Here is a 23,540-nt window from a genome sequence, read left to right on the forward strand (position 1 = left end):
CTATAAGCCTATATAAATACACTGATGCATGTTTCTTCGAGCAAGATGTAGGTACCTTGAATGAAATGACATCCAATCGCATTTCTTCGGGATTCTAACTTGCTTACATTTATTGCATAAGACAGCCGAGAAACTGTCATATTAAATGACCATTTCACCGCGCTGTACTTGATTTCAAACCTACTGTCTAACTTGACTGGGGACCGATGGGGTCTGCACGGTTACTTCGAAGTTTGTATGTGTGCGTGCGCGCACGTGCGTACACTGAAGATTACATACATATTGAAATGTCCCTGAAGAAAGCATAAAAAACATACACATACTGTCACGTCCGAACAATTTTAACTACTTACAATAGCATATCAGACAGAAAACGAACCTCCCACCTGCCCCACCCATCCACCACAACCACCGACAACCACTGAGTTTCTAGCTCCTGGCAGCATCCGTGCTAGGAAATGCCTACTCTGGTCATGACCCAATAACAGCAAAATGCATTATATAAATGAGAAATTAACACATACTGTTCCGGCGTGGTGTTATTTTATTACACACACACTTTTATGGGAGTTCCGTCGTTTAAGGCAGAATATAGTGTCACGCGCGAGTTTTGACACTAAATTGTGCAACCTATTTTCGATGGTCCCTAGACGGGATACCTCATTGAACTCTCAGATATTTTCGTCCGTAATGTTGCCTACGTAAAGTTATGAAGTACGCTGGTTTCAACATAAACTCATGCGTCTGAACGTAATGAATGTTGTTTGCAACAAATGTGGGAGCACGAGTCAGTACGGTTAGAGGTGAAAGAATGTGAGCTATAGGCATTTTATAAAGTAACCAGCAAAAATGGAAACGTAAGTAATATGTTTCATTACACAAGACCTAAGCAGTAACTGTCCCTCTTAAAAGTTCTGGAAGCGGGTTTATGGAGAATACGAAGCAGAAACAATATATGCCGCAGCGAACTGAATCGGATATCATAAAATTTGAAAGAAGTTTATGAACGATGTGTAGCTCGTCGAACATAATTCATTATAAGTAGATTCTGAAGGGTTCTGACGATGGTGGATGACACAGAATTTTTGGGCTTTTGGACTTTTTCCATCGTCCGGAATGCTCGGTAATAGAGGACACGACTTTTCGGAAACTAGATCTGTGACCGTCTTCAGGTGAGAAAGTAAGACACCTCTGTCCAGTGATTGAGATTAGCTGTTTCTAAGGGCCCCAACTGAATAGGTGTCTGGGGGTGGAACTAAAATTTTTGCTGTTTGAAGAATACTTGAAGAGTACTGTTTTCTGGGATACAATGCCATGTAGTTGTTGAAACTCAACCAATGTTTCAGAGGGACATATTGCCTCCATCTTCAGGGTCAAATAATTCGACCAAGATACCAGCGTGAAAGTGGCCTGCCACCTGCTTTGCAGGCAATGTGTGTACATAGGTCAGAGTTAAAATGTATTTTACTTTTGCCCTATAAACATGTATTGCCTACATATAATATTAATACAAGACCTGTTTGACTAGTGCCCTGTACAGTAGAAAAGTACATTTTATGAGTTTTGCCCAGAACTGTCTTATATTATTTTAATGCACAGACTATTCTCCGAGTGTTTCATCAAAAATGCCACCCTTTGCAGTTGAGTGGCAGTTAAGCCCATTAATCAATCAGCTTTGAGTATTAAGTATTTGTATTTCATTCATTTCAGAATAAATGCTAATGCAGCAATCCTGAGCAATTTTGAGGTATGTGAATTTCTTTCTGACCTGAAGTGAAATTAATTTGTACACTGTCTATTTGGATGGCTTAAGTCATATCTTTTAATAGGTACTCACTCTACTTCAAGAACTTCGAAGTCAACAGAAACGAAGCAATACTGGGAGCCAACTTGCTACCATTACTTATGAGGTATGTTTTGAAGTACTATATATAATCTGGTAGAAGCCAAATTTATCTTCACTATGCCTACTACGGATTTGTTTTTCATATTTCAGACAATCCGGTACCTTCAAGACACTCAGTGCAGTCAACTGTCAGCAGAAATCATCCACAACTTTTTAAAAGCAGTGGAACCATTCAAGTTAATGAAAGCAGAGAAGGTTATGTTACTTAACAATCCTCCAACAACCCAACTGGAAATTCAGCTTGTATGTATACATTCTACTAGTTATACTCATTCATGAAATTTCAAGTTAATGTTATTTGAGTTCTGTGATGAGTACAACATGTCACTGGAAGGCACCCCAAAACATTAACTTTGTATCACATGTAACATTAGCAAAAGTTAGTGTAGGATTTTTAAATTTTGTATTGCAGTATATCTCTAAATCTCTTTGCTGTGCAGCTAGTGTTCTTAGTTTTGTCCTAACGGTTCTTCCTTGCTGAAATTACAGGATTCAGTTCAGACTTTGCATCCTTACTGTGTGGGTTTACTTCATACTTTTATATAATTATACCCTTCTGCCATCTTTTGAGAATAGTTTGATTGTATTTACTTTCTACTTTTATGTATTTAGTGCTCTTGCCACAGCTGAGGTTTGATTCCTGGCAGGGGCAAGATATTTCTCTCTTCTGCATAGCATCCAGACTGATTCTGGGAGCCATCCAGCCTATCCAGTGGGTAACAGGAGCACCTTTCACAAGGGTGAAGCAGCCCCACTCCCTCATACATTTTCATGGCATGGGCTTAATTAAGCACAGGGAGAAGTTTGCCCTTATGCTGCTATCCTTGCGAACAGAACTATCAATCTGCTGCATCATATCAGTAGTGATTTCTTTTTAATGCATATGTTTCAGAATCTTACAAGGATATACACGTAGATTCAGATGTCAGATGTAGGGATGGTAACAGTAAATCTAAGATACTTTATGTGTCTGGGCAACAAATGTCAATTGCAGAAAATAAATCATTAGTAGGAGTCACCACAGAACTTACCAACATGAAAGGTTTTAAAAATAGCAATCTTTGTTAAGGCCATTTGTATGTCTACCATATTCTTGCCTAATTTACTTGTTTACCTTAGTATCACTAATGCAATTACAGTAATTTTCAATAATGTAACCTTAGGACTTACCTAGATATGAACAAATTTACTGTCCAACTGTTTTTCAGCATACACTGTAATTAAATAAATTGTATGTTTCAGATGGTGGAAGAAAGTGAAGAAAGATTAACAGATGAGCAAGTTGAACAGCTTCTGCAGATTGTAGTTGACTGTAAACTTGTACAACCTCGTGCCATTCTGTGACTCCAAAGTTACAAATGAATTTGAATGTCCCATCAAAATAAGGGTTCTACAGACAGTATAATATTCGAAAAGATTCTTCTAATACAATTCAATTCAATAAAAAAGAAGCATAATACCTGTATGTGTGGCATGAAGTATAGCTTAAATGCGCTTTTGGCTTCAGTTTATTTGGTAAAGACGTCTTTCAAACTGTACATTGATTAATGTTGTTAATTTGTCACTTCAAAATAAATTATTGAGTTATAATATTCATGAACCTCATAACAAGGTAATGTTTTGCTTCATAAACCATTCTTACTTAACAGCTGATAACTGCTGTTGGGAGGAGGCCCCAACATTGACTTGAGCTCCCCTTCTTCCCATAATAGAACCAAGAGTACACCTAAAAACAATGTTATCTCTTTTGGTCTCCAAGATCTTCAATAGAATCTTCATCAATCTGCAAGAAACAAAATGATTCATCACAGGATGCTCTCATAAGAGTGAAAAACTGTGCAACAATTTTGAAATTACATACTGAACCAAATGCTCCATACAACAATCCTGTGTGCTCGGACAGTGGTTATGTGGCTGAAATTTTAACCAGGTACTTTCAAAATACAAGTATTTTGGCTGGGAGTAATGGAATATAAGTATAAAACATAAAACTACCACTGAGAGAAAAACAATAACAGCAACATACTATCAGCAGTTTGAGAAATGGCTATTAGCTTCTTACAACCCACACATGCACACAAAGCTTTCCTTCTAAATGATTTCAAGACTTGGGATGTAGATACATGTCCAGGAGAGACTGGGACTATAGTTAAGTCCTCACTTAATGGCTTAGTTAACGTTTTTTTCATTATTACATCATACAGTTTCCATACTAAGTCTCCATATATCATGTTAACTCATTACTATGCCATTCTTTGACTCAGTTTAAGAAAATAGTCAAAGAGGAGGGTCACTAACCAAACATGTGTTTAATGACAAGACTGGGCCATCAGTAAATACAGTATACCATACTAAATGTTAAATAAACATTGAACCTGCCATGCTGCTTACAAGATCTCAGTTGATAAAACAAAGTGTATTTATTTCTTAAAGAGAGAGAGTAGTAGTAGTAGTAGTTTCATCAGAAACCTGATATGCATCACAAGTCCTCAGTGTGTTATTTCCTGCATTTGTTCTGTTGTATTCAGCCCTGGCATGAAATGTATTTTTAAACGCCCACAGGTATTTAAATAAATTGTCTTCTTTCTCCCACTTTTCACATATTTAGTAAAACTGCCATATTAACTGTGGTGTTACTCTACTGGAATGAAAAGCAGGCAAATTTACTTACTCTGTAACTTTCCTGTGAATTTGAAATTGCATTCTACATTTTGTTTCTCTCCCCTCTGACAAACATACCGTAACATAATGGCTGAAAGCCAGAAGAGTAGAGCAAGAAGCAGCAGCCAGTGCTATACAATGACATATAGACAACTACGAAATGGTATTTTCTATGCAGACCGTCCAGGGGCTATATAGTGACCAATGGAACAAGCCAGTTGCAGTTGAGAGTCAGTCACAGCTAGGTCAAGAGTTAGTTGCGGTGATGAGTGAGTTGTGAGAGGGTAGCCAGTTGGCAATTATGAGTACAGAAGCTGAGGTATACCCATTGTTAGCAGCCACTAAGTAGCAATGCCTGGTGAAGACATAGAAGCCTTTATGTTCGGAGTATTGATTTGTAGTGTGTACATCTGTGAAACTGTTATTGTGGTTAAGAATTGTTAGTGTTCAATAATCCAATTATTGAGCCAAACCTCGTGTCTTAGTCACTAACAAGAGAGAATGTCACCTCTGCCACTTTTCTTACATGGTGTCTCATCAGGCCGATTTATGATTAGTAAGCATATCAACATATCACATAATTATGACTCCCCCATCTTCATTTTTAAAATTCCAACTTTCTGAATTCAATAGGTTATTTTCTTTCTGATCACAGTTCTACAAGCACACATCTTTCTTTTATGAGCATTCTAATCAACCTTGTACTCAAGATACCACTGTAATGATGTGGTGCGATTTCACGGTATTTCAGTGGAACCTCTCCTACCACAGATACATTTGATCTTTTGCTTCTTTTGTTCCTTTGCAAATATGGAACTACAGTTAAGTAACCATTCATACTAACACTAACTCCTTAAGCCTTAAATCCCTATGTTGTCAGTTTCCCAAGAAATATAGAAGATCAAGTGTTTAACAGTTCTATCAACTACATAAGGTTTTACATCCTTGATTTCTAGACCGCCTCTGTGGGCTAGTGGCCAGAGATCCTGAGGTCCGGGTTCGATTCCCAGTGCTATCAGATTTTCTGAGAAGTAGTGGGTCTGGAATGGGGTCCACTCAGCCTCGTGAGGATAACTGAGTAGCTATTTCAAGGAAATACCAGCTCGTCTAGAAAACTGAAATTAACAGCCATGGGGATCCGTTGCACTGACCACGTGACACCCTCTATCCCCTAAAGTTGACACTAACTTCGCGCAACAAGTAACAGTTACTCAGTCAGTATAGTTCGCTTGCGGACTACAGGCCATGGAGTTTGCTTTTTTGTTTGTTGATTTCTAGAAGCTGTATGCTTCACAGGGTTAACAATGTTACATTTTCTTACCTCAGGCCATTTTTCTGGAATGATGTCAAATAGCTCATCTTTAACATCACCTTGGATTACAATCTCGTCATCACCTGTTACTGATGACCCACATGCAAACTTGGTTCCAAAGAACTTGGATGCCACTTTAAGATCGATATCTGAAAAGTATATCAATATTCCAAAATGTTAAATGATTCTAGCAGCCCCTTCCTGGTGTTATTTAATTGCACTGTAACCTCATGTTAGCAGACAAATTATCTCTTATCACTACTGAAAATTTCAACCAATTTCCTGGGTCAGAAATTTCTACCTTTACAAAAATGACTCTAACAACATGTAAAATTTGTTGACATTTTATCTGAATTTCATTGTCAAGAACATCTAGAAGGAATTTTTCCCTATATCTTACTGACATTCTTACAGAATTTTATATAAATTATGTATCAATGAAAGAAGGGCAGCTGACACTATAAAATCGTGACTATGCACTGTGCAAATTAAAGCTGGAAATTCTACGGTTAAATTGCCCTTTTCAGTGTCATATACAGGTAATCATTTTATTTACAGCCTACTGCATCAGACATGACAAACAATTAAAATTATGAATCTCACCACAGACAAAGCATGCAGCAAGACATATTAAAAGGAATACAATAACAATGTGAAAAGCAGTTTGATTTGTATGTACTTATACTTACTCATGCAGCTGAGCCCTTCTCGAGGAGCCGCCAATTCTGCAGCTACTCAAGAATTTCCCAGCATTTTATGGAACCCGAAGGTTCATTATCATGTTCACATGAGGCCTCCACTGGTCCCTATCCTAAGCCAGATCAATCCAATCCATACCATCCCATCCTGTCTCTCTAAGATCAATTTTAATATTGTCCACCCACCTACACCTTAGTCTTCACAGTGGTCTCTTTCCATCTGGCTTTCCCACCAATATCCTATATGCATTCCTCTTCTCCCTCATTCATGCTACATGCCATACCCACCTCATCCTCCTTGACTTGATCATTCTAATTATACCTGGAGAAGAGTATAAGTTATGAAGATCCTCATTATGCAGTTTTCTCCAACCTCCTGTAACTTCATCTCTCTTCGGTCCAAATAGCCTTCTCAAACACCCTCAGTCTACGTTCCTCCCTTAATGTCAGAGACCAAGTTTCACAACCATACAGAACCACAGGAAAAATTATAGTTTTGTATATTCTAATTTTTATGTTTTTGGACAGCAGACGAGAAGACAAAAGTTTCTGGAATGAATGGCAGCAAGCATTAGCCAAGTTCAATCTGCTCCTAATTTCCTCCTCAATGTGGTTTTGATTTGTTATCGTCATTTCTAAATATCTGAACTGTGCCATATTTTCAAACATCTGTTACCTATCTTGATGACATGATTTTGCCCTGCAACATATACATAGTTTTCTCTGTGTTTACATCTAGACCAGCCTCCTTACTTTACTAAGAGAAACTATTCTGATATGTAACACTCACCAAATGTGCTAAGTCCTGTTACAACAGTGACGGACTTCTTTTTGCCCCGCGGAGCCCGTGATACGCACACTTGTTTAGGACCATCTTCCTTCTTGCGTGCTTTCATGATACCCTTTCCACCACGCTTTTGTCGCTTCTTTTCCTCTTCACCTCCTCCTCCTTCTCCATCTTCTTTCTCTCCTACAGAATGCATCATTAACCATGATCAAGAATGGCTATCACACAGATCAAATGATACAATGACAGAAATTAAAAGCAACACTAATTTTAAAATTTATGAGTATTCCACTTTATTATGACACAAAATACAAACCATAGCTTTTAAAATTCAATTTGTTGTACTTTAATTATTATACCATTATTCAATAATGCTGGCATCACACATCATCCATAAATGATCCACATCAGCAAATACTTTATATTCTATATGTCAGAGAAGGAGAAATTTCACACAACACCCTGTTGTTACTGTTAACCCTCTGCAGTGCCATTTAAATACCACCATGGCTCTCTACTGGTCAATTTAAATACCGTTAAACTATATAATTTTAACTACTATTATGAACTGGTTTGTTCTTCTTTATAACTCATATAAAGAGAAGAAACTTTGCTAAGTGTAATGAAAATCACAATCCCTACTGTTTGAATACTGACTGTGAAACACTTTTCATGGACTGTACCACTGTCACTAGTTAAATGTATAATGAATGGGCCTTTGTTTGCTATTGTTCAGCAAAGAATAAAACCATGACCATGTCACTGGAAATGAGTATGGAAACATCTAAACGTCTCATATAGCAAGTGTCATATAATTTCAAACAAGGCCACGAGTAACCTTGAATGCGCAGAAGAAAAATTTCAGACAAGGGGATGGGTTCGAGGGTGTGAGAAGTGACAGGCGGCCAGTTTGTAACGCACCCTTGATTACACTCTTTATCTCACTAGTTCAGAACTGCATTTGCCTATCTGGAATTCCAACCCTAGGAGGGGGAGAGACATGAAGATCCAAATCTCTCTCTTCCTTGATAATATGTCCTTGTAGAACTGTGAAAAGTCAAGCCACTGTTCAGAGAAAAAGTCCTTGAAAGAACACCTCATACATCTTGCCATTGAAATGCCATTAGGCCTTCGGTTGTGATGTCTTCCTGCCTGACCCAATTCAAAAGTTTTTTCAAAGACATAGCTTCATTCTTTTATTTACTTATATACCTACTGGTTTCAGCAGCTATTTCTTCAAACAAAGTTGCAGTAATAGAGTGGAAAAAAAATTCACGTGGAGAAACAGCCATTTGTCTGCTTCAGGGTGGTTTATAACCAGATGAGGCATGAAATGATATCTTACAGAAATCATGGTCATTTTCATTATCATTGTCTCTTGTCACTGTCTTCATACAGAAGGTGAAATACAATTGGCTTCTGACCTGCTCGATAACAAGTGATAAACATGGATCTTCAATTATGACTGAAACTAATCATTAGCCATCACAATTGAAAGCTCATTTCTCGCCACGACTGAAATAAGAATGCCAAATGTGTTGTGCAGCCAAACTGACACTGGCTGTTTTCACTGATTAGGGAGGTCCTAGGCACAGTCGGTACACTCGATAGAATCAATCTATTAACAAAATTTTATTTATATATTGAAATATTTCTATTATGCAGTACCATAAACAGATACATAAGTCAGAATCCTGAGAATAGCAAATTCACCATAGCATAGAAATGAGTATCAGGAATCTTCTTAGGGGTAAAGGATGGCTGGCGCCTATGGCTCACAACCTCATCACCATCTGTGAGCTGTCTAGAAAATGTGGGCACCTCAACTTCTCACAACCCTATAGGCCTCCACCGCCTGTTACAGGGATAGTTAGTTAGTTATTGGAGAGGGTGGGTTACCCCATGCACCGCGACCAGTTTGATCTATTGTGCTTCCCTCTATGATATTCTACCAGTCTCTATGCCCTACCGATATTGGTGTGTACCATCAGTCCCGACCGAGCCAGCGAATTCTCTACTGGCTTGGCGGTATCTATAATGCTTTCCCCATCTATCAGAGGTATTAGAGACTACTGTTGGGCGGGAAACGTCCTTGAATTTGGCTCAGTGACCTCCTTTGGAGATATGAGGTTCTTTTACATGCCGTAAAGCTACGACACGGGACCAACGGCTTAAAGTCCCTCCCAGAGGACTTGTTCCCTGAATTTTTCCGCCCCTAAAAATTCCATGACCTCCGCCGGGTTTGAACCCGCGTACCACGAGTCATGAGGTGGGAACGTTACCTCTAGACCACGGAGGCCGCTTGTTACAGGGATAGCTTTACCTTTTAAAAGAGGGGCATGTGATAGCGAAGTTGGCTGAAGCAGTATGTTACAAGCTGGAAGGTTGCAGGTTTGATTCACGATGAGGCCACTGGATTTTTCAATTGACCTAATTTAAATTGAAAATCCTCCTTCTGACACCTATAAATGGAGATGCATAATGCCTAAGTTAATTAAAAAAATGTTAATATTAACTGATAAATATGGACAGCATACTTACCCAGTTTCATAACCCTCTCAAATTCTGTAGGCATATTTCGTTCTAACCATAGCTTGCATTTTTCATATTCTGGGTAGTATTCACAATACTGCAATGAGCAAGCAGAAATATTATTCCAAAGATACGCACATATAAGTGCAAGTTTCAATCATCCAGCAAGATCTCTTTATGATACTCACCTCTATTGGCAAAGAACAATTGCCACAATATAATACTCGTATGGGATAAGTTATGCCAGGTTGTGGCCCAAGAGGAAAACCATTCTGCAAATCGGTCATTCTTTCCTGATATCAACTGTAAAGGAATTTTACATTAATAACACTATAGGTTTGAACGGCTGCTGTACTGCGATGTGGAAAGCAAATGGAAAAACTACCATATTATCACTTTTCCTGGATAGTCTCTTTCCAAAAACAGAGATACCATGTATGCGAGATGTTTCCTCTGGAGGCAAAACAATCTGGAGGTAAACTACTCCCCCAATCGGATCTCCGGGGGGGGAGTGTTTCTAGAGGAAATGTCATGCAGGCGTTACAACAAGAAAAAGTGCGAAGATCAGAAGGAACATCATGGCTACAAGATTGGAACATGGAATGTAAGGACCTTGAATCAAGCAGGCAAATTGGAGAATTTGGAAACGGAAATGGAGAAGAATGAGGTGTCTGTTCTAGGTGTCAGCGAAGTGCGAGGGAAAGGACAAGGCGAAATAAGAAGTGGTGATTATACGGTGTATTATTCTGGAGGTGAACAGGCTGAAAGAGGTGTGGCAATATTGGTGCATAAAAGTGTAGTGAAGAGTGTTAAGAAGATTGCTTGTAATGACAGAATTATTGCTCTGAAGTTAAAGGCGGAACCGGTAGATATACTGATTATGCAAGTGTACATGCCAACATCAGAGTATGAAGATGATGAAGTGGAAAAAGTGTATGACACAATTGAAGAAATTCTTCAGGAAGATGGAAGAGGAGACACAANTATCTATGGATAAAGATGTACAATATATTCCACTTAAAAATTAAATGATTCACAAACAGAAGACAATTTAAAGAGTTCCTATTGAATCATAGTTTATATTCCACGTTTTTTTTACTTAGGAACAATTAACATGTTATTAATACTGTATGCACAAACGTAAATGCATTCCATAGATCCTGCTAAACAATGAGCAGGGCTAATCAGAGCACAATATATAACATTCATAAAATATCAATAAATACAATACAGTTACAAAACGGGCACAAAATACATTACAATATGCTTACACACATTATTTATACTATTAACCCTTCAAAGCACTTTCCCCATGGCGTAAAGTGACCCGGGTGTAAAGCTGGCCACTCACCTCCAGCTAGTGCCCAGGTCAGGAAAACGTGGCAGTAATATAATCGACATGAAATGGGGCGGGCATTTCACCAGTTTACCTGCAAGCACTATGATCTAGTGGGTATTCACCTCAAAACGCGAAAGAACACACTAAAACTAACCTTATGCGTAAATGTTCCTAGCTGTCCAAACCGGTCCAAGCAATTACAGTTACAACCACGGATTTAAAATTATAAATAAGCAACGCAAACCTTCGCACACGTTATTAAACATGTACTAACAACATATACGATTCTAGCTCTAGAATTACTTGAATTAGCTCACATCATTTCAATCATTCTCCGAATGCTCGTAATTCTCGTATGACGTCGCCCAGTCGCCCAGACCAGCGTTAGTCTAAACGGTCTGAACCAATCACAATACAAGTCATACATTAACGCTATTGGTTGAAGTACTGAACGGTGGGTGGGGGCACACCGAGGAAACTTGCAACCGCAACGCAACCGCCATTTCCGATAAATATCGCCGATTTCAAGCAGGCAATTGGTTTCCACACTAGTAGGCGCACACTGAGGAAACTTACGCTTGAATAGTTGCTCACGCCATTTTACGTGGAAATGTTCGTCCGACTTAATGCATGATTGTATTCTTTACTTTTGTGCATTTACCTTCTGCAATGGAAGAAAATAATACTGATCCTGTCATAATATGGTGGTAGTTGACACTGTTGGCAGTGACATCATTCAGATTCAGTTACTTTCCTGCCTTATGTTGGGTCAATATTCAACCACATCTCAACAGGGTGCTGTCTTGACACAATATAAAGCCTGTGGGTCTCCTTCCAGAACAATATCTAGTTTCCTTTGGTCGGTCAAGGACGACCTGAGACTGAAGATGCCAGAAATATACAGCATACCCTGGGCAGAGAGGCTGTTCAATTGGCACCAGGCTGAGGGAGCACCAGTGACATTTCAGTCTAGAATATTTGGACCATTCAGCTGTGGCACAGCACAGTATCAACTTGGGGCGCTGTATCAAGCTATATAACACTGCCATCTTCTCCACCAAACCCAGATACATGGATCGCATTATCAGGGAGGCAATTGAGATTGAGCTTTGTTAGGTACCTTAGAAAGAGCCCACCTCAATCACTGGACCTACTGGTTAGCTCCTTCCAAGGAACCCAACAGAGTAGGTGTCTCCCCCCTCACCCAAGGATGGAAACAGATCCAGTTTCCAAAATGTGTTTTCTAGAGTCAGAATACTTAATGATGGACAAAGTCCAAAAACTCAGTAATTCTTAATATAATTTGACTCTCCAGTACATTTTCATGATGCTTAATTGAGCCTAGGGCCATCTATTCCTCTATCTTTCCTTTACACCAGGCATGTCCAACGTGTCGATCGCGGGACGTTTTTTGGTTGATCTCATAGGCCTATAAAGAAATTATACATGAAAAGCATGTAAATTCACTTGTAACATAATATGAATATATTCAGATTTTGGAGGGAAAATATGTGTTAAAGTAGTCAGTACTTTCAATACAACAAACATCATGTGTCATGTTATTTTTACAAACATTTTTGCTTAAAGCGAGGTATGATGATAGGAGGGGGTGGTAATCACTGGCAGTTTTGACACTAAAAAGTCAATCACAACCTGTTTGAAGTTGGACATGCCTGCTTTACCCTATCATGTTGTCGTCATTCTCATAATCATTCCTTAAAAAACTTGCCCCAGTGCCACTGTCAACCCTAAATCCCACATGAACTTACTTCAGAGTGAGCACAGGCTGTATACAATGAGAAGCCAGTAACTAACTGCTTGAACTTTTGCACAGCCTTACACTATTACTGAATTGGTAGTCTTTACCTGTTAACTGCAATGTGGGACAGCTTCCCAATAGAAGAAATCCAAATCCACTACTCAGATTGTGATCTGAATTGTAAAACTATGCACCCTTGTAGGTGGATACCAACATTTCAGACGACCTTGTTGCCTTCATCTTCAGGTTACAGAGAGTAGAGATGATGTGGTCAGGTTCTATGGGAAGAGTGGAGTCAGCATGTGGCACATTGAAACTCCATGAGACAGAACCCTATCCAGGCCAAAAGGAATATGAACACAAAGGTGCTGAGTCTCTTCCTTTTTCATATTTTGTGCTGAGCTCAATCTGTACTGCTTCCCTTAGGACCTCAGTCAGTCCATGCATCTACATTTCTTGACCACGATACTAGTGACACTAAAAAGAATGTGATGACCAAAGCTCACAATGTGTTCAGATGCAATTGACTTCCATAGATGGTAAAGCCACATAAGCCAATAGTGTTCTTGTATCCTGGCCTCAATGAACATCTGAATTGTTAGGTGTTTGCCTTCCCACACTCACAGGGGTTCTGCATATGCCTAATGTCTTCTGGGCAAGGTTACCTTTATTCAGCATAATGTGGAAGTAAAAAGAAAAATCATAAGGAAATAGGTAAGGAATGGGTAAATGAAATATTCACATTCCCATCTGAGAACATGAATTTATTTCAACAGGATTTTCACACTTGCACAATTACATTCATTACTTTTCACATGTAAATCATTTCTTATTTGATTACTGTGGCAAAGTCCAATATGTGCTTCAGTCACAGAACAACTTCATCATGAATATGAAGATGGAATTTGAACTTTGCCTTGTGTCACTTCTTCCCCATATCAGTAACTTACTGAAATTACTATGGATGAGAAAATGTACATAAAATAACACAGAAATATTCACAATGTTCTCTAACCATATACCTTTATCATTACAAGATGGCGTCTATAAGAGGAAGGAGAAATCAAATGGACCAGGTACACCATTTACTTCATCAATGAACATAAAGATACCTGGAAAAGAGATTAAAAACAAATGCCTGAAACAAAATTATCACTTGTTCTGTCATCAACAGCTTTAGTACTAACACTGGTGTTTGGCTACTGGCTAAGAAATATTTAAAACATGAAGATTATAGCCTTCTATGATGTGACACTGTAGTTTCATAGATGGGTACCAGTGTTTTGGAGAAAGTTGCTGACACCATCTTCAGATCTCATTCTACCCTAAGGATGGAAGACAGCAAGTTCTTCTGAAACACTGGTAACTATCCACCAAACTACAATGTATAACACTCCAAAAGACAGTGATCTTTATAGTCACAGCCACGTGAATCTTAAATGTCATATATATATAAAACATGCCTCCTATGTATGACATATTTTCATACAATAATGGGATCTTCTGAGGCAATAAATGTCCAACATCCAGTGTCTAAACTACAAGACATACTGTTACTGCTGCCTACTCTCTCTCAGATGCATTCAGCCACTGCATCCATACCGAACAAGTGACAAGACTAGCACAGGAGCACTGGTTAATGAACACTGAGGTAGCAAGTCATTCCTATGCATCATCATAGTCCGCCCAGATGTTGCTGTTTACTGTTATCAAGTCGCTTGAACAATGGAAGATCCCTGTCTGAGTCACCTGAATCACTTGAGGGAGCAGAATCAGCAGGAGACAATTCATCAGTGGAATCCTGTTCCTTCTCTCGCTTCTTTGGTGGCACTGATGATCGATCTCTATTTCTCTGTACCAAATAACAATGCATGAACTTGTAAACGCTTTGCTTAATTTTACTCAAAAATATGACATGGGTATTCTTTCATTTATTTATTTATTTATTCATTCATTCTCTTCTAAAAGATCATTTATGTTATGTCACAAAGAATTAAAAAACTGATTAACTGATTGGTTTGGATAACAAATTTACAAAGAGATGGATCGGTCAAAGAGGCTGTGCAGTAAGCATCAAGATCCCTACACTTAAATCCTATGGATTTCACTAACTGGGGATAGCTGAAATTGGGAGTTTCTTTGGTGAAATTAACCTGTTTGGAACATCTAAAACAATTAATTTGAGATAAAGGCAGATTAATCAGCCTGAGTACATTAAGCAACATTAAAAAACTGCTTTTCCATTTACAAACATGTTCTGATATTGGGGGGATGCATTTCAATTGATGTAACCATCCTTATAAATAAATGTCGCTTTTCCTATTATGTGTGACTCTGTGGGCACTATATAAAATGCTTAATGATTTTCACACAATAACTTCAAAAATCTCTCTTCAATATTTGGATACATACACAAAACACCAACACAAAATTTATCAAAGTCCCCCCCCCCACCATGCAACATTATCCACACTGAAATATGTGGACACTAGACACTAACCTTCTTTTGTGGTTGCTGTGGGGGTCGTCCACGAGGTCGGTAAACAGGGATGAACTTTTCAGCAGCTGTCTGGACTCGTCGGATATCAAAATCTTGGTCCACACGGCTCACAGTCTGTAATCTATCCCAAAATCTAACTCAGATTCACACATCCTCAGAGAGATATCACAATTTAATAGTTTTTTCTGTTTAACTCTTTGTTGTTTCTAACATAGTACAGTGTCTTCAAAGAAATATGAGACTCATTGAAGAAACGATTCTTTTTCCTTCCATACAAGAATGGTGCACAGCTTCTGCAAAAAATGTTCATTTGAATAGCGATTAAGAGCTTGGACATTATGTAACAAGAGGAAAAGAATTTGCAAGATATGACAATGAACATACTCCACCAAATTATTGCTTTGCTAGTTTGGTGGGACTAAGTCCCTTGTACTGCAGCCACTTCTGCCCTACTGTACCAGCCCAAGATGATAGGTGAGGGTGACTGTGGAGCAATTGGTGGAATGAAGATTGGCAGGGGAAACCGAAGTACTCCACCAAATACATGTATGACAAAACTGGAAGTCAAAGCCACATACAGAAGCAGAAGACTGAAAGTGCTTATGGATAATACAGTCATGGTCATTCAAGGAAAATATAACATCTGATCCTGAGGAACTGGACGACTGGTTCTGGACCCATAAGGGATAGTTCCATTTGGATGGGTACATTACTTTTCAAAATTCTTTAATGGTCATTCAATACTCTTCATGAGCTCCATGAAACATTTTTGCATTGTCAGACAGTACTAGTATGGTGTGCAATGTTGCAAAAGTCTCTATATTACCTTTCTCAGACAATAATGTGAATCATTTAAGATTAATCTCCTTGAATATGTCACAGAACAGTTTAGAGGATAGGTACCAATGCTCCAGAGGAACCTCCAGCCTTCATTTTCAGACCCTATCACACAACATGACACCCACCCCAGAATACTGTAATCTGACCATTCATCACTGAAAGAACCTGAAATTTCAATAGGCATTATGATACATCTGCATAAACATGTAAGGAAACTCTCTCCAGACACTCATTATTTCACCACAACAGTGTGTTTCTGCACATCTCCGATACATCTTTGGGTTTTTGACGTCTGTGTTTCATATGCAGCTGATACAACGGGATTATGACTACCACAAAGTCCACACCTTAGCCTAACAGATATAATTTCATGGGGAATATCAAGTAATACAGGATATCCAAATCACTCTCATATTCTGAAAGAAATTCAGAACGAAGTAAATACCATATCAATAGACACATTACAAGTGTTATATTACATGATTCCACAGCTCATGGTTAGAATATAGCTTCTAACCACAGAGACATGGATTCAATCCCATAACAATCAGTGTGGGATTTATGGTGGAAACACTGACAGCAGGGCAGAATTTTGTTCAAGCACTTTGGTTTTCCAACCAATTTTCAATCCACCAACACTCCACACCAATCTCATATAGGGGCTGATACAACAGACCCACTTGAGGCCACAGTATCAAGGAAATCAGTATCACTCGTCACATAAGGAATATAATGGCCACCGTTTTCAGTAATTTCTCTGCAACAGTCTACTCTATACACTGTCATCTCTTCTTGAATGCACAATGTAACATATACAATTAAATATTCCCTGCAGCACAAAACACACTAAAGTACATCATATAAAGGAATTTATCAATACAAGAAAATTACATTTATATGCACAGTAGGAACAGCCTGTCATTTGAGGTAATTAAAAATTGTTGGTCATAAATTTCAAACCATCAGGTAATAAAATTGGCAATGAATGTGTTAATTAAGCACACAGAGAACTCTAGCCAATTCTGTTTCACACATTAAATATCCTCTCACTCGACATGGAACCAACATTTCCCATCAGAAAAATCCCAAATAAACTCACCTCTGTTCTTCACTTGTAACATATAAGTCATCAGGTTTGTGGTACATATTGTGGTTGTCATATGCTCGCTCATTGTAAAACAGCGCATCACAGGTTGTGCATTTGATCAAGTCCCTAAAATCATAAAACCTCTTTCACAATCAGATCCAATGTAAAGTACTAGCTCCACAGACACCATTATCACAATATTAGAAAATATATACACAATCATTAAACAATTAACAAAAATATGCAAATGTTTTTTGCACCTGAAGAATTACATAAATAACTACACAATAACTACACCAGTAAATAAGAATCAGGGATGAGGTTCCCACTGTCATAATGGAGAACAAGTCTGTGCCTTATTTTGTAATGACAACATATGACTGCAAACACATCAAGCAATACAAATTCAACACTTAAAAAGTAGGCTTAATTCTAATGTAATTTAACTTTGAAAGTGCTGTGTCCCCAATTTAACGGATATTCAGTCATCGGCCACTTTCTGGAATTAGAGAGTGACATGCACCCCCACTGAAAAAAATGTCTCATATAGTAACCTGATCCTAGCACATAAACTTTAAACAGTAGCCCACAATAATCCACGATTTGCAGTTACGTATGTAGTACCAGTGGTTTTACTGACATATAATTAATTATTAACTCACTCGGGGACTTCCTTTTGTTCCTCCTCTGTGTGCTGACGTTCTAGGTGCTTCTGTAGGTTGAACTTCACAATGTATTCATAACCACACAGGTGACAGTAGTACACTGATTGGGCTTCACCTGCATTGTTCACCTTAATTTTTTTGGATGGTGGTGCAGTAGCAACAGGCTTGAACAATGCGACAATCCTGAAAACAGTTCAAACTTTTTGTTAATATTGACATAAACTGTGTCACGAAAGCACATAAAAGTACTTAAGAACAAGACTACAAATAAATGTAAATATGGAATAGAGTATTTGTTCCACTGCCTGGCTTTCTTCAATCCCCTATAAAGAAGGGACAATTCAATACAATCCCCTTTACTTTTACTTCAAATCTATCACTGTGGCTTCTACACTTAACAGATAAAAATTCATAAGCCCTGAAATCCTGAACCTGCAGCTTAGGCAAAGTAGGCATATTTTAACCTAACATATTCAGCACTAGCCTCCGGTTCTTAATGTGAGTAGTTCTGGAAAGAAGTATACTTTTTGCCAATGCTGGCAGTTCTTTATCTACCAGTTCTTATATCTATCCCTTTGGACACTTGCATTTTGTATTTAAAAATGGCAGATGTGCTAGATGTAGACCATCAATTCAATATTTTTATAGTCAATCTCATCAATCTACCAGCACAAAAATATAATAAACACTGCATATCTGCTTACAATAGTTTGGAGTATGCTATACTTAGGCCATGGAAAGAAGTCCCATGAATAATCCACATGCATTTCCCTCAAGCTGTTCTAACTTCTCCCCCTGTGTACTTCCCTATAATCCTCTTCACTCATCTGGTCATTGTTTACAGGGGATTCTGACCATGATAACCATGTGACAGCTTTCATCAGTGACAGGTGCTTTGGATTGACTGACATAAGCCAGCGGGAGAGGGAGGGAAATACAAGAGTAGAGAGAGAGTGGGTACCCATGACTGCTGTCATGCCCACCAACCACGAAACTTCTTTCCCTGGCTCAGAACAGAAGAACCTCTTATATTACGGGAACTGCATTCATGTCGAGGCTCCTAAGGAGAGTTCTAATAATAAAAGGAAAACACAATTACTAAAGGAAATGTATAACTTCTGTCTCAATGAGTAAACTATGACCTCATGATAGAAGGAACATATACACTGTTACACGACACTGGTTCTGATATCACAAAACTAATAAAGAATGAAAGATTTTATTCATGTAAAAACACACTCGACATTCAACATCATTTCACAAAAACAAATCCACAATTGCTGCCAGTGTTTCTTTAGTGATGTTTTCTCCAGCAGCTGTGATATCTATTTTCAGTTCAACTTACTATGGACTATCACTAATCACCATGTGTAACTGGGCACTAAATCCATTAATTTCAGAGCAACTCCCATATCTTTCTTACGACCCTCTACATTAGAGTCTCATGCAGGAAAACATAAATTGAAAACTTCATTTTATATGAGTGGCACCATGGGAAATAAATTCAGACAACCCTCAGTTTTTTCTTAATACTGGACACAGTACAGAACCACTATGCTATCCTGGAAAAAGAAACATCACAAAGATCCTGCAAGTATTTATTTCTGCAAAATCTGGAGCTGCTGACCTTCATATGGTTTTAGTATTCAAATGAAGTACGGTGTAGAAGAGTTCTTTAATGATTAGTATTCCTCCACTGACTACATAACAATCTTCCACTTAAACAGGGATATGAAAACTGGTCCCACACTAAAATATTTTGCTCATCATCATCTCCCCTCACTGTATTATTTAGGTGCATCAAGGAACAGCATCTTCTGTGTCATGAGAAAAAATTAATGTTGGACACAAAAGCAAAAGAAATGGCCAAAGATAAAAACATAATTTTTTTTTCATTCAGGATAAGTTCAAAGTCCTGCGTTCCCTTCTCCTTCCCCTCCAGTTTGTAAAACAAGAAAACTAAAGTATGACATTTATTCTTTCAAACCAAGTAACAAATACACAAAACTGATTCACTTGCAATTCATACTTATTTCACCATGATAAAATTCAATGATGACTCTGTTTTCCTTTGAGTGTATTTCTTGACTGCTGCCCCATGTTCTCCCCTTGTTGAACAGTTTCAAGTTACTATTTCATCTTGGTTTATTTAAAGACACTTTCATTTTCAAAGATTATGAAGCATTAAACCATAGGATGATTATTCAAAAATGAATTGGAAAAGTTGAGGAAGGTAGTAGTTGTGGCATAATTTAAAGTACTACACCAGCACTTAATGGATGTACTAAGGCAACCCATGAGAAACCTCAGTCATGACAGCTTGTCTCTGGGCTGACATTTGAAAACTGGATCTCCACAACATGACAAATGAGTCCTAACCACTTGCAGTGGTTGTCCAGCTACTGCTAAATGTTCTTTAGTCAGTTCAACACAGCAACTGGATCACTGCTGAAGCCTACGTACCTCTTGTGTGTTGACTTGGAATGATAGTCTTCGGCTTCCTTCGTGTAGAAAACAACACCACAGTCTCCACAAGGAAATAACTCACCGGGAGCATCATCAGAATGTTCTGCTGCAACATGCTTATCCCGGTTGATTTTAAGCGGAAACTGCATGCCACAATGTGGGCAAAAGTGTTTTGCTGCACTTTCTGGATGTTTACGAAACTTGTGTTGAATTGCAACTGTTACATTGTCAAATGCCTGAAATAATATACAGAAATTGTAGTATTATTCAGACTATATTAGATACCGATACACGCTTACTTACCAATTATAGGATAATACAGCAAATAATTCCACAAAAACTTTGTTTAGTCACACAACATACTGCACTTTCACATAGTATGTGTGGCTATAGATGGGTTTGGGATTGGTGACTCAATCTATTGACCACTTTTACAAACATGACTGGTGGCTACACTACAGATCACTGAAATACACAGGCTAGTGTCCTCAGTCTATTACAGTCTCCAATAGCTGTTTCCTGGCCACAGATTTTAACACAGGAACTATACAGCCTCACTGAATTACACATTCCAAATATCACACATAAAGTCTTCTCATCATAGCCGCACTCTTGCAACAAACTCTTTTCTTCACAGGTTCCCATGTAGAACTTAACTATCAACTAACTTTGTCCCGTGCTTGTAACATCTCTGCATGGGCCACATAGAAAACACTGTTCATCTATTGTTATGATAGTGTTCACTGCTGCGGGAATGTGTTTACAGAGCCGTTGCCCAGAAACAGCAACAGCAGGGACCACAGAAACTACCGTTTTCTATTGTTCTGTGCATGTTGCAGGTGTTACCCAGGAATGGCCGCTGTTTACAGTCACTGCTTAGCAATGGGTCTATATGTCACAGTATCAAGCCAGTCTTTGGGATGTAGCCATACACATGTAGGCAAAGTGGGATTGCATTCAGTTATTTCAGTTTGATATTTTCAGTAGAACTATATGGATGTAAGAGATAGGAAATAACGGAAGAGTGAAGAATTTGCATAATAAAGAGCTTCTAAATATTTCTCTCAACTAAAAATTATTAGGGTGAGGAAATTAAAAGGAATGGAATGGCAAAGAATGTCGCACACATCGCAAAAATTGGGAGAAGTGCATACAGTGTTTTCATCAGAAGAACTGAAAGGAAGATATTCTTAACCTAGACACAGATGGAAGGATAATATTTAGACAAATCTTAAACAGGTTGCAAGGATGTGGACTGATTCATCTAGCTTATGAAAGGGTCCAGTGGCAGTTTCTTTGCAACATGGTAATGAACCTTCATACTCCATAAGAGTCAGGGAACTTGTTAGTGACCATCAGGCTTCTAAAAAGGAATCTACTCTTTGGAATTTGTTAGTTTTAAGTAAAGTATTCAAAACTAAGATTCTTTTTCCTGACATTTAATATGTCATGTGTATTCATTTGGCCCACAGATTCTATTGACATTTCCTTTTGTTGTGCTCTTCTTTGATAAAGAAATGTATTATATGTAATATGTTGTTCATTTCTTCACCACTAGAATAGTCTAAGCAAATTAAGTAAAAGAGGAACTGAATGGAACATACAGACTTCTGATTCATGCTGGTGATGATAATTTGTTGAGTCAAAACAAACACCATACAAACAAAAGGAAGCCAAATCCAATTCCAAAGTAACTGGCCTAGAAATAAATGCATAGGAAACCAAGTATATGCCCCTGTCTCATCAAAATATAGCAAGAGCCATCAGTCAGTTGCAGCCATGAGTACCTGTGAGATGGCAGCCAGCAAGCGACAGAGCAGAAGAATCTCCTTTGTTGGAAATTGTTACCTAGCAACACCTAGTGAAGACATAGAAGAATTTATGTGTGCTGCAGCAAAGTGATTTGTAAAGTGTGCAGATCCATAAAATTGTCATATTTACCTGTAGTTACAACAGTACAACAAATCCAATTACCGATCCAAACCCTGTGTTAGTCACTAAAACAAGACAACTGATGTCAGAAGTGGGATGCATTGGACTGGTTGGGACTAATTGGATTAAATGAACTACTGGACTGAAGACAGCATTAGATAGTTACATCACCATACTACAAAAATGGAATAATGCTGGATAGCTTCCAGGCTGAAATCAGAGCACAGATGAAAGCCCCTCAAGAAGAAATGAACATCTTGATGGATGCCAACCTAATAAAGATGAAGGCCTGCCTAGAAGTTGCAGAAAACTGTCTAGGAAAGATGAAGGTCATGATAAGGTCTGGGCAGAATCAAATGGGAGCCAAAATTATGACTGGCCTTAAATAAATGAAGGTCACAGTCAGAAGCCAATCAAGAGAAGATGCCACTGTGGAGCACTATGAAGGGTACCATGCACAGGCTTACCACTCTACAGGACCAGGCTCCTGATGTTCTGCATAGAAACCCTAAAGGAGCAACATACAAGGAGACTGTCAAGGACCTTGAGGAGCAATTTGGTGACCATCAACTGGCCGTAGGGTACTGCAGTCAACTGAAAACAAGGACTCAAGTTGATGGTGAACCCTTGCAGGAGCATGCTACTGCTGACTCACCATGCCTTTCCTGCATTACACAAGGACCACATTCATAGGGACTCACACAATGCATTCAGCAACAGGATAAGAAACAGGCATGAAACAGAAGTTAAGTTTTTAAACTTTTTCAGTTGATTACTTAATGACACTGTCACTATCATGACCATATAGCACTGAGAGTTGCTTGCATTCAAAGTTAAAAGGCAAAACTAAAACACAATGTCCAATTCTTGGGCTCATCATAGGCACGTAGTAGCAGAAAGCACTGCTTGTTAAAGAGGTCATGTGTGATGATTACAAATACTGAATCAAGGCAGAGGGAGTCAGAAGAAGACATGATCTGTTCTGTGTACTAACTCAGGATTCACCTGACACTATCGAGGCGGGGGGGGGGGGGGAGGGGAAAATAAAAAATATAT

General features: G+C 38.5%; 3 protein-coding genes across 5 annotated transcripts in view; 1 reads left to right on the forward strand and 2 right to left on the reverse strand.

Annotated features, from left to right (window-relative positions):
• The first annotated feature begins 564 nt into the window (after positions 1-564).
• On the forward strand, positions 565-3,498 carry LOC111869137 (DNA-directed RNA polymerase III subunit RPC9). Its single transcript, XM_023860379.2, has 5 exons — positions 565-857; positions 1,711-1,747; positions 1,830-1,910; positions 1,997-2,149; positions 3,149-3,498. The coding sequence occupies exons 1-5, from the start codon at positions 850-852 to the stop codon at positions 3,248-3,250; spliced, it is 381 nt and encodes a 126-aa protein (XP_023716147.1). The 5' UTR covers positions 565-849; the 3' UTR covers positions 3,251-3,498.
• Positions 3,397-11,630, reverse strand: LOC111869135 (density-regulated protein homolog). Of its 3 annotated transcripts, none has more exons than XM_023860377.1 (6): positions 11,553-11,630; positions 10,085-10,199; positions 9,906-9,993; positions 7,368-7,547; positions 5,889-6,028; positions 3,397-3,689 (listed from the first exon to the last, which is right to left on the reverse strand). In XM_023860377.1, exons 2-6 carry the CDS (start codon positions 10,181-10,183, stop codon positions 3,645-3,647), a joined length of 552 nt encoding a protein of 183 aa, XP_023716145.1. In that variant the 5' UTR covers positions 10,184-10,199; positions 11,553-11,630; the 3' UTR covers positions 3,397-3,644. The 3 variants fall into 3 exon arrangements, with proteins under 3 accessions (XP_023716145.1, XP_023716144.1, XP_023716146.1); XM_023860376.2 differs by having other exon boundaries at positions 11,390-11,624; XM_023860378.2 differs by lacking the exon at positions 11,553-11,630 and adding an exon at positions 11,248-11,352.
• A 2,107-nt stretch (positions 11,631-13,737) lies between these two features.
• The window catches only part of LOC111869143 (zinc finger protein 672), an 11,803-nt gene continuing 2,000 nt past the window's right edge, over positions 13,738-23,540 (reverse strand). The window contains exons 3-7 of the mRNA XM_023860386.2: positions 20,550-20,788; positions 18,084-18,269; positions 17,434-17,547; positions 15,495-15,615; positions 13,738-14,846 (exon numbers count right to left, since the gene is read on the reverse strand). Of these exons, the coding sequence (XP_023716154.1) occupies positions 14,670-14,846; positions 15,495-15,615; positions 17,434-17,547; positions 18,084-18,269; positions 20,550-20,788 (837 nt within the window). The 3' untranslated portion in view covers positions 13,738-14,669. The remainder of the gene's footprint in view (positions 14,847-15,494; positions 15,616-17,433; positions 17,548-18,083; positions 18,270-20,549; positions 20,789-23,540) is intronic.

This window comes from Cryptotermes secundus, unplaced genomic scaffold, assembly GCF_002891405.2.
Source record: "Cryptotermes secundus unplaced genomic scaffold, Csec_1.0 scaffold618, whole genome shotgun sequence".
NCBI classification, from domain to species: domain Eukaryota; kingdom Metazoa; phylum Arthropoda; class Insecta; order Blattodea; family Kalotermitidae; genus Cryptotermes; species Cryptotermes secundus.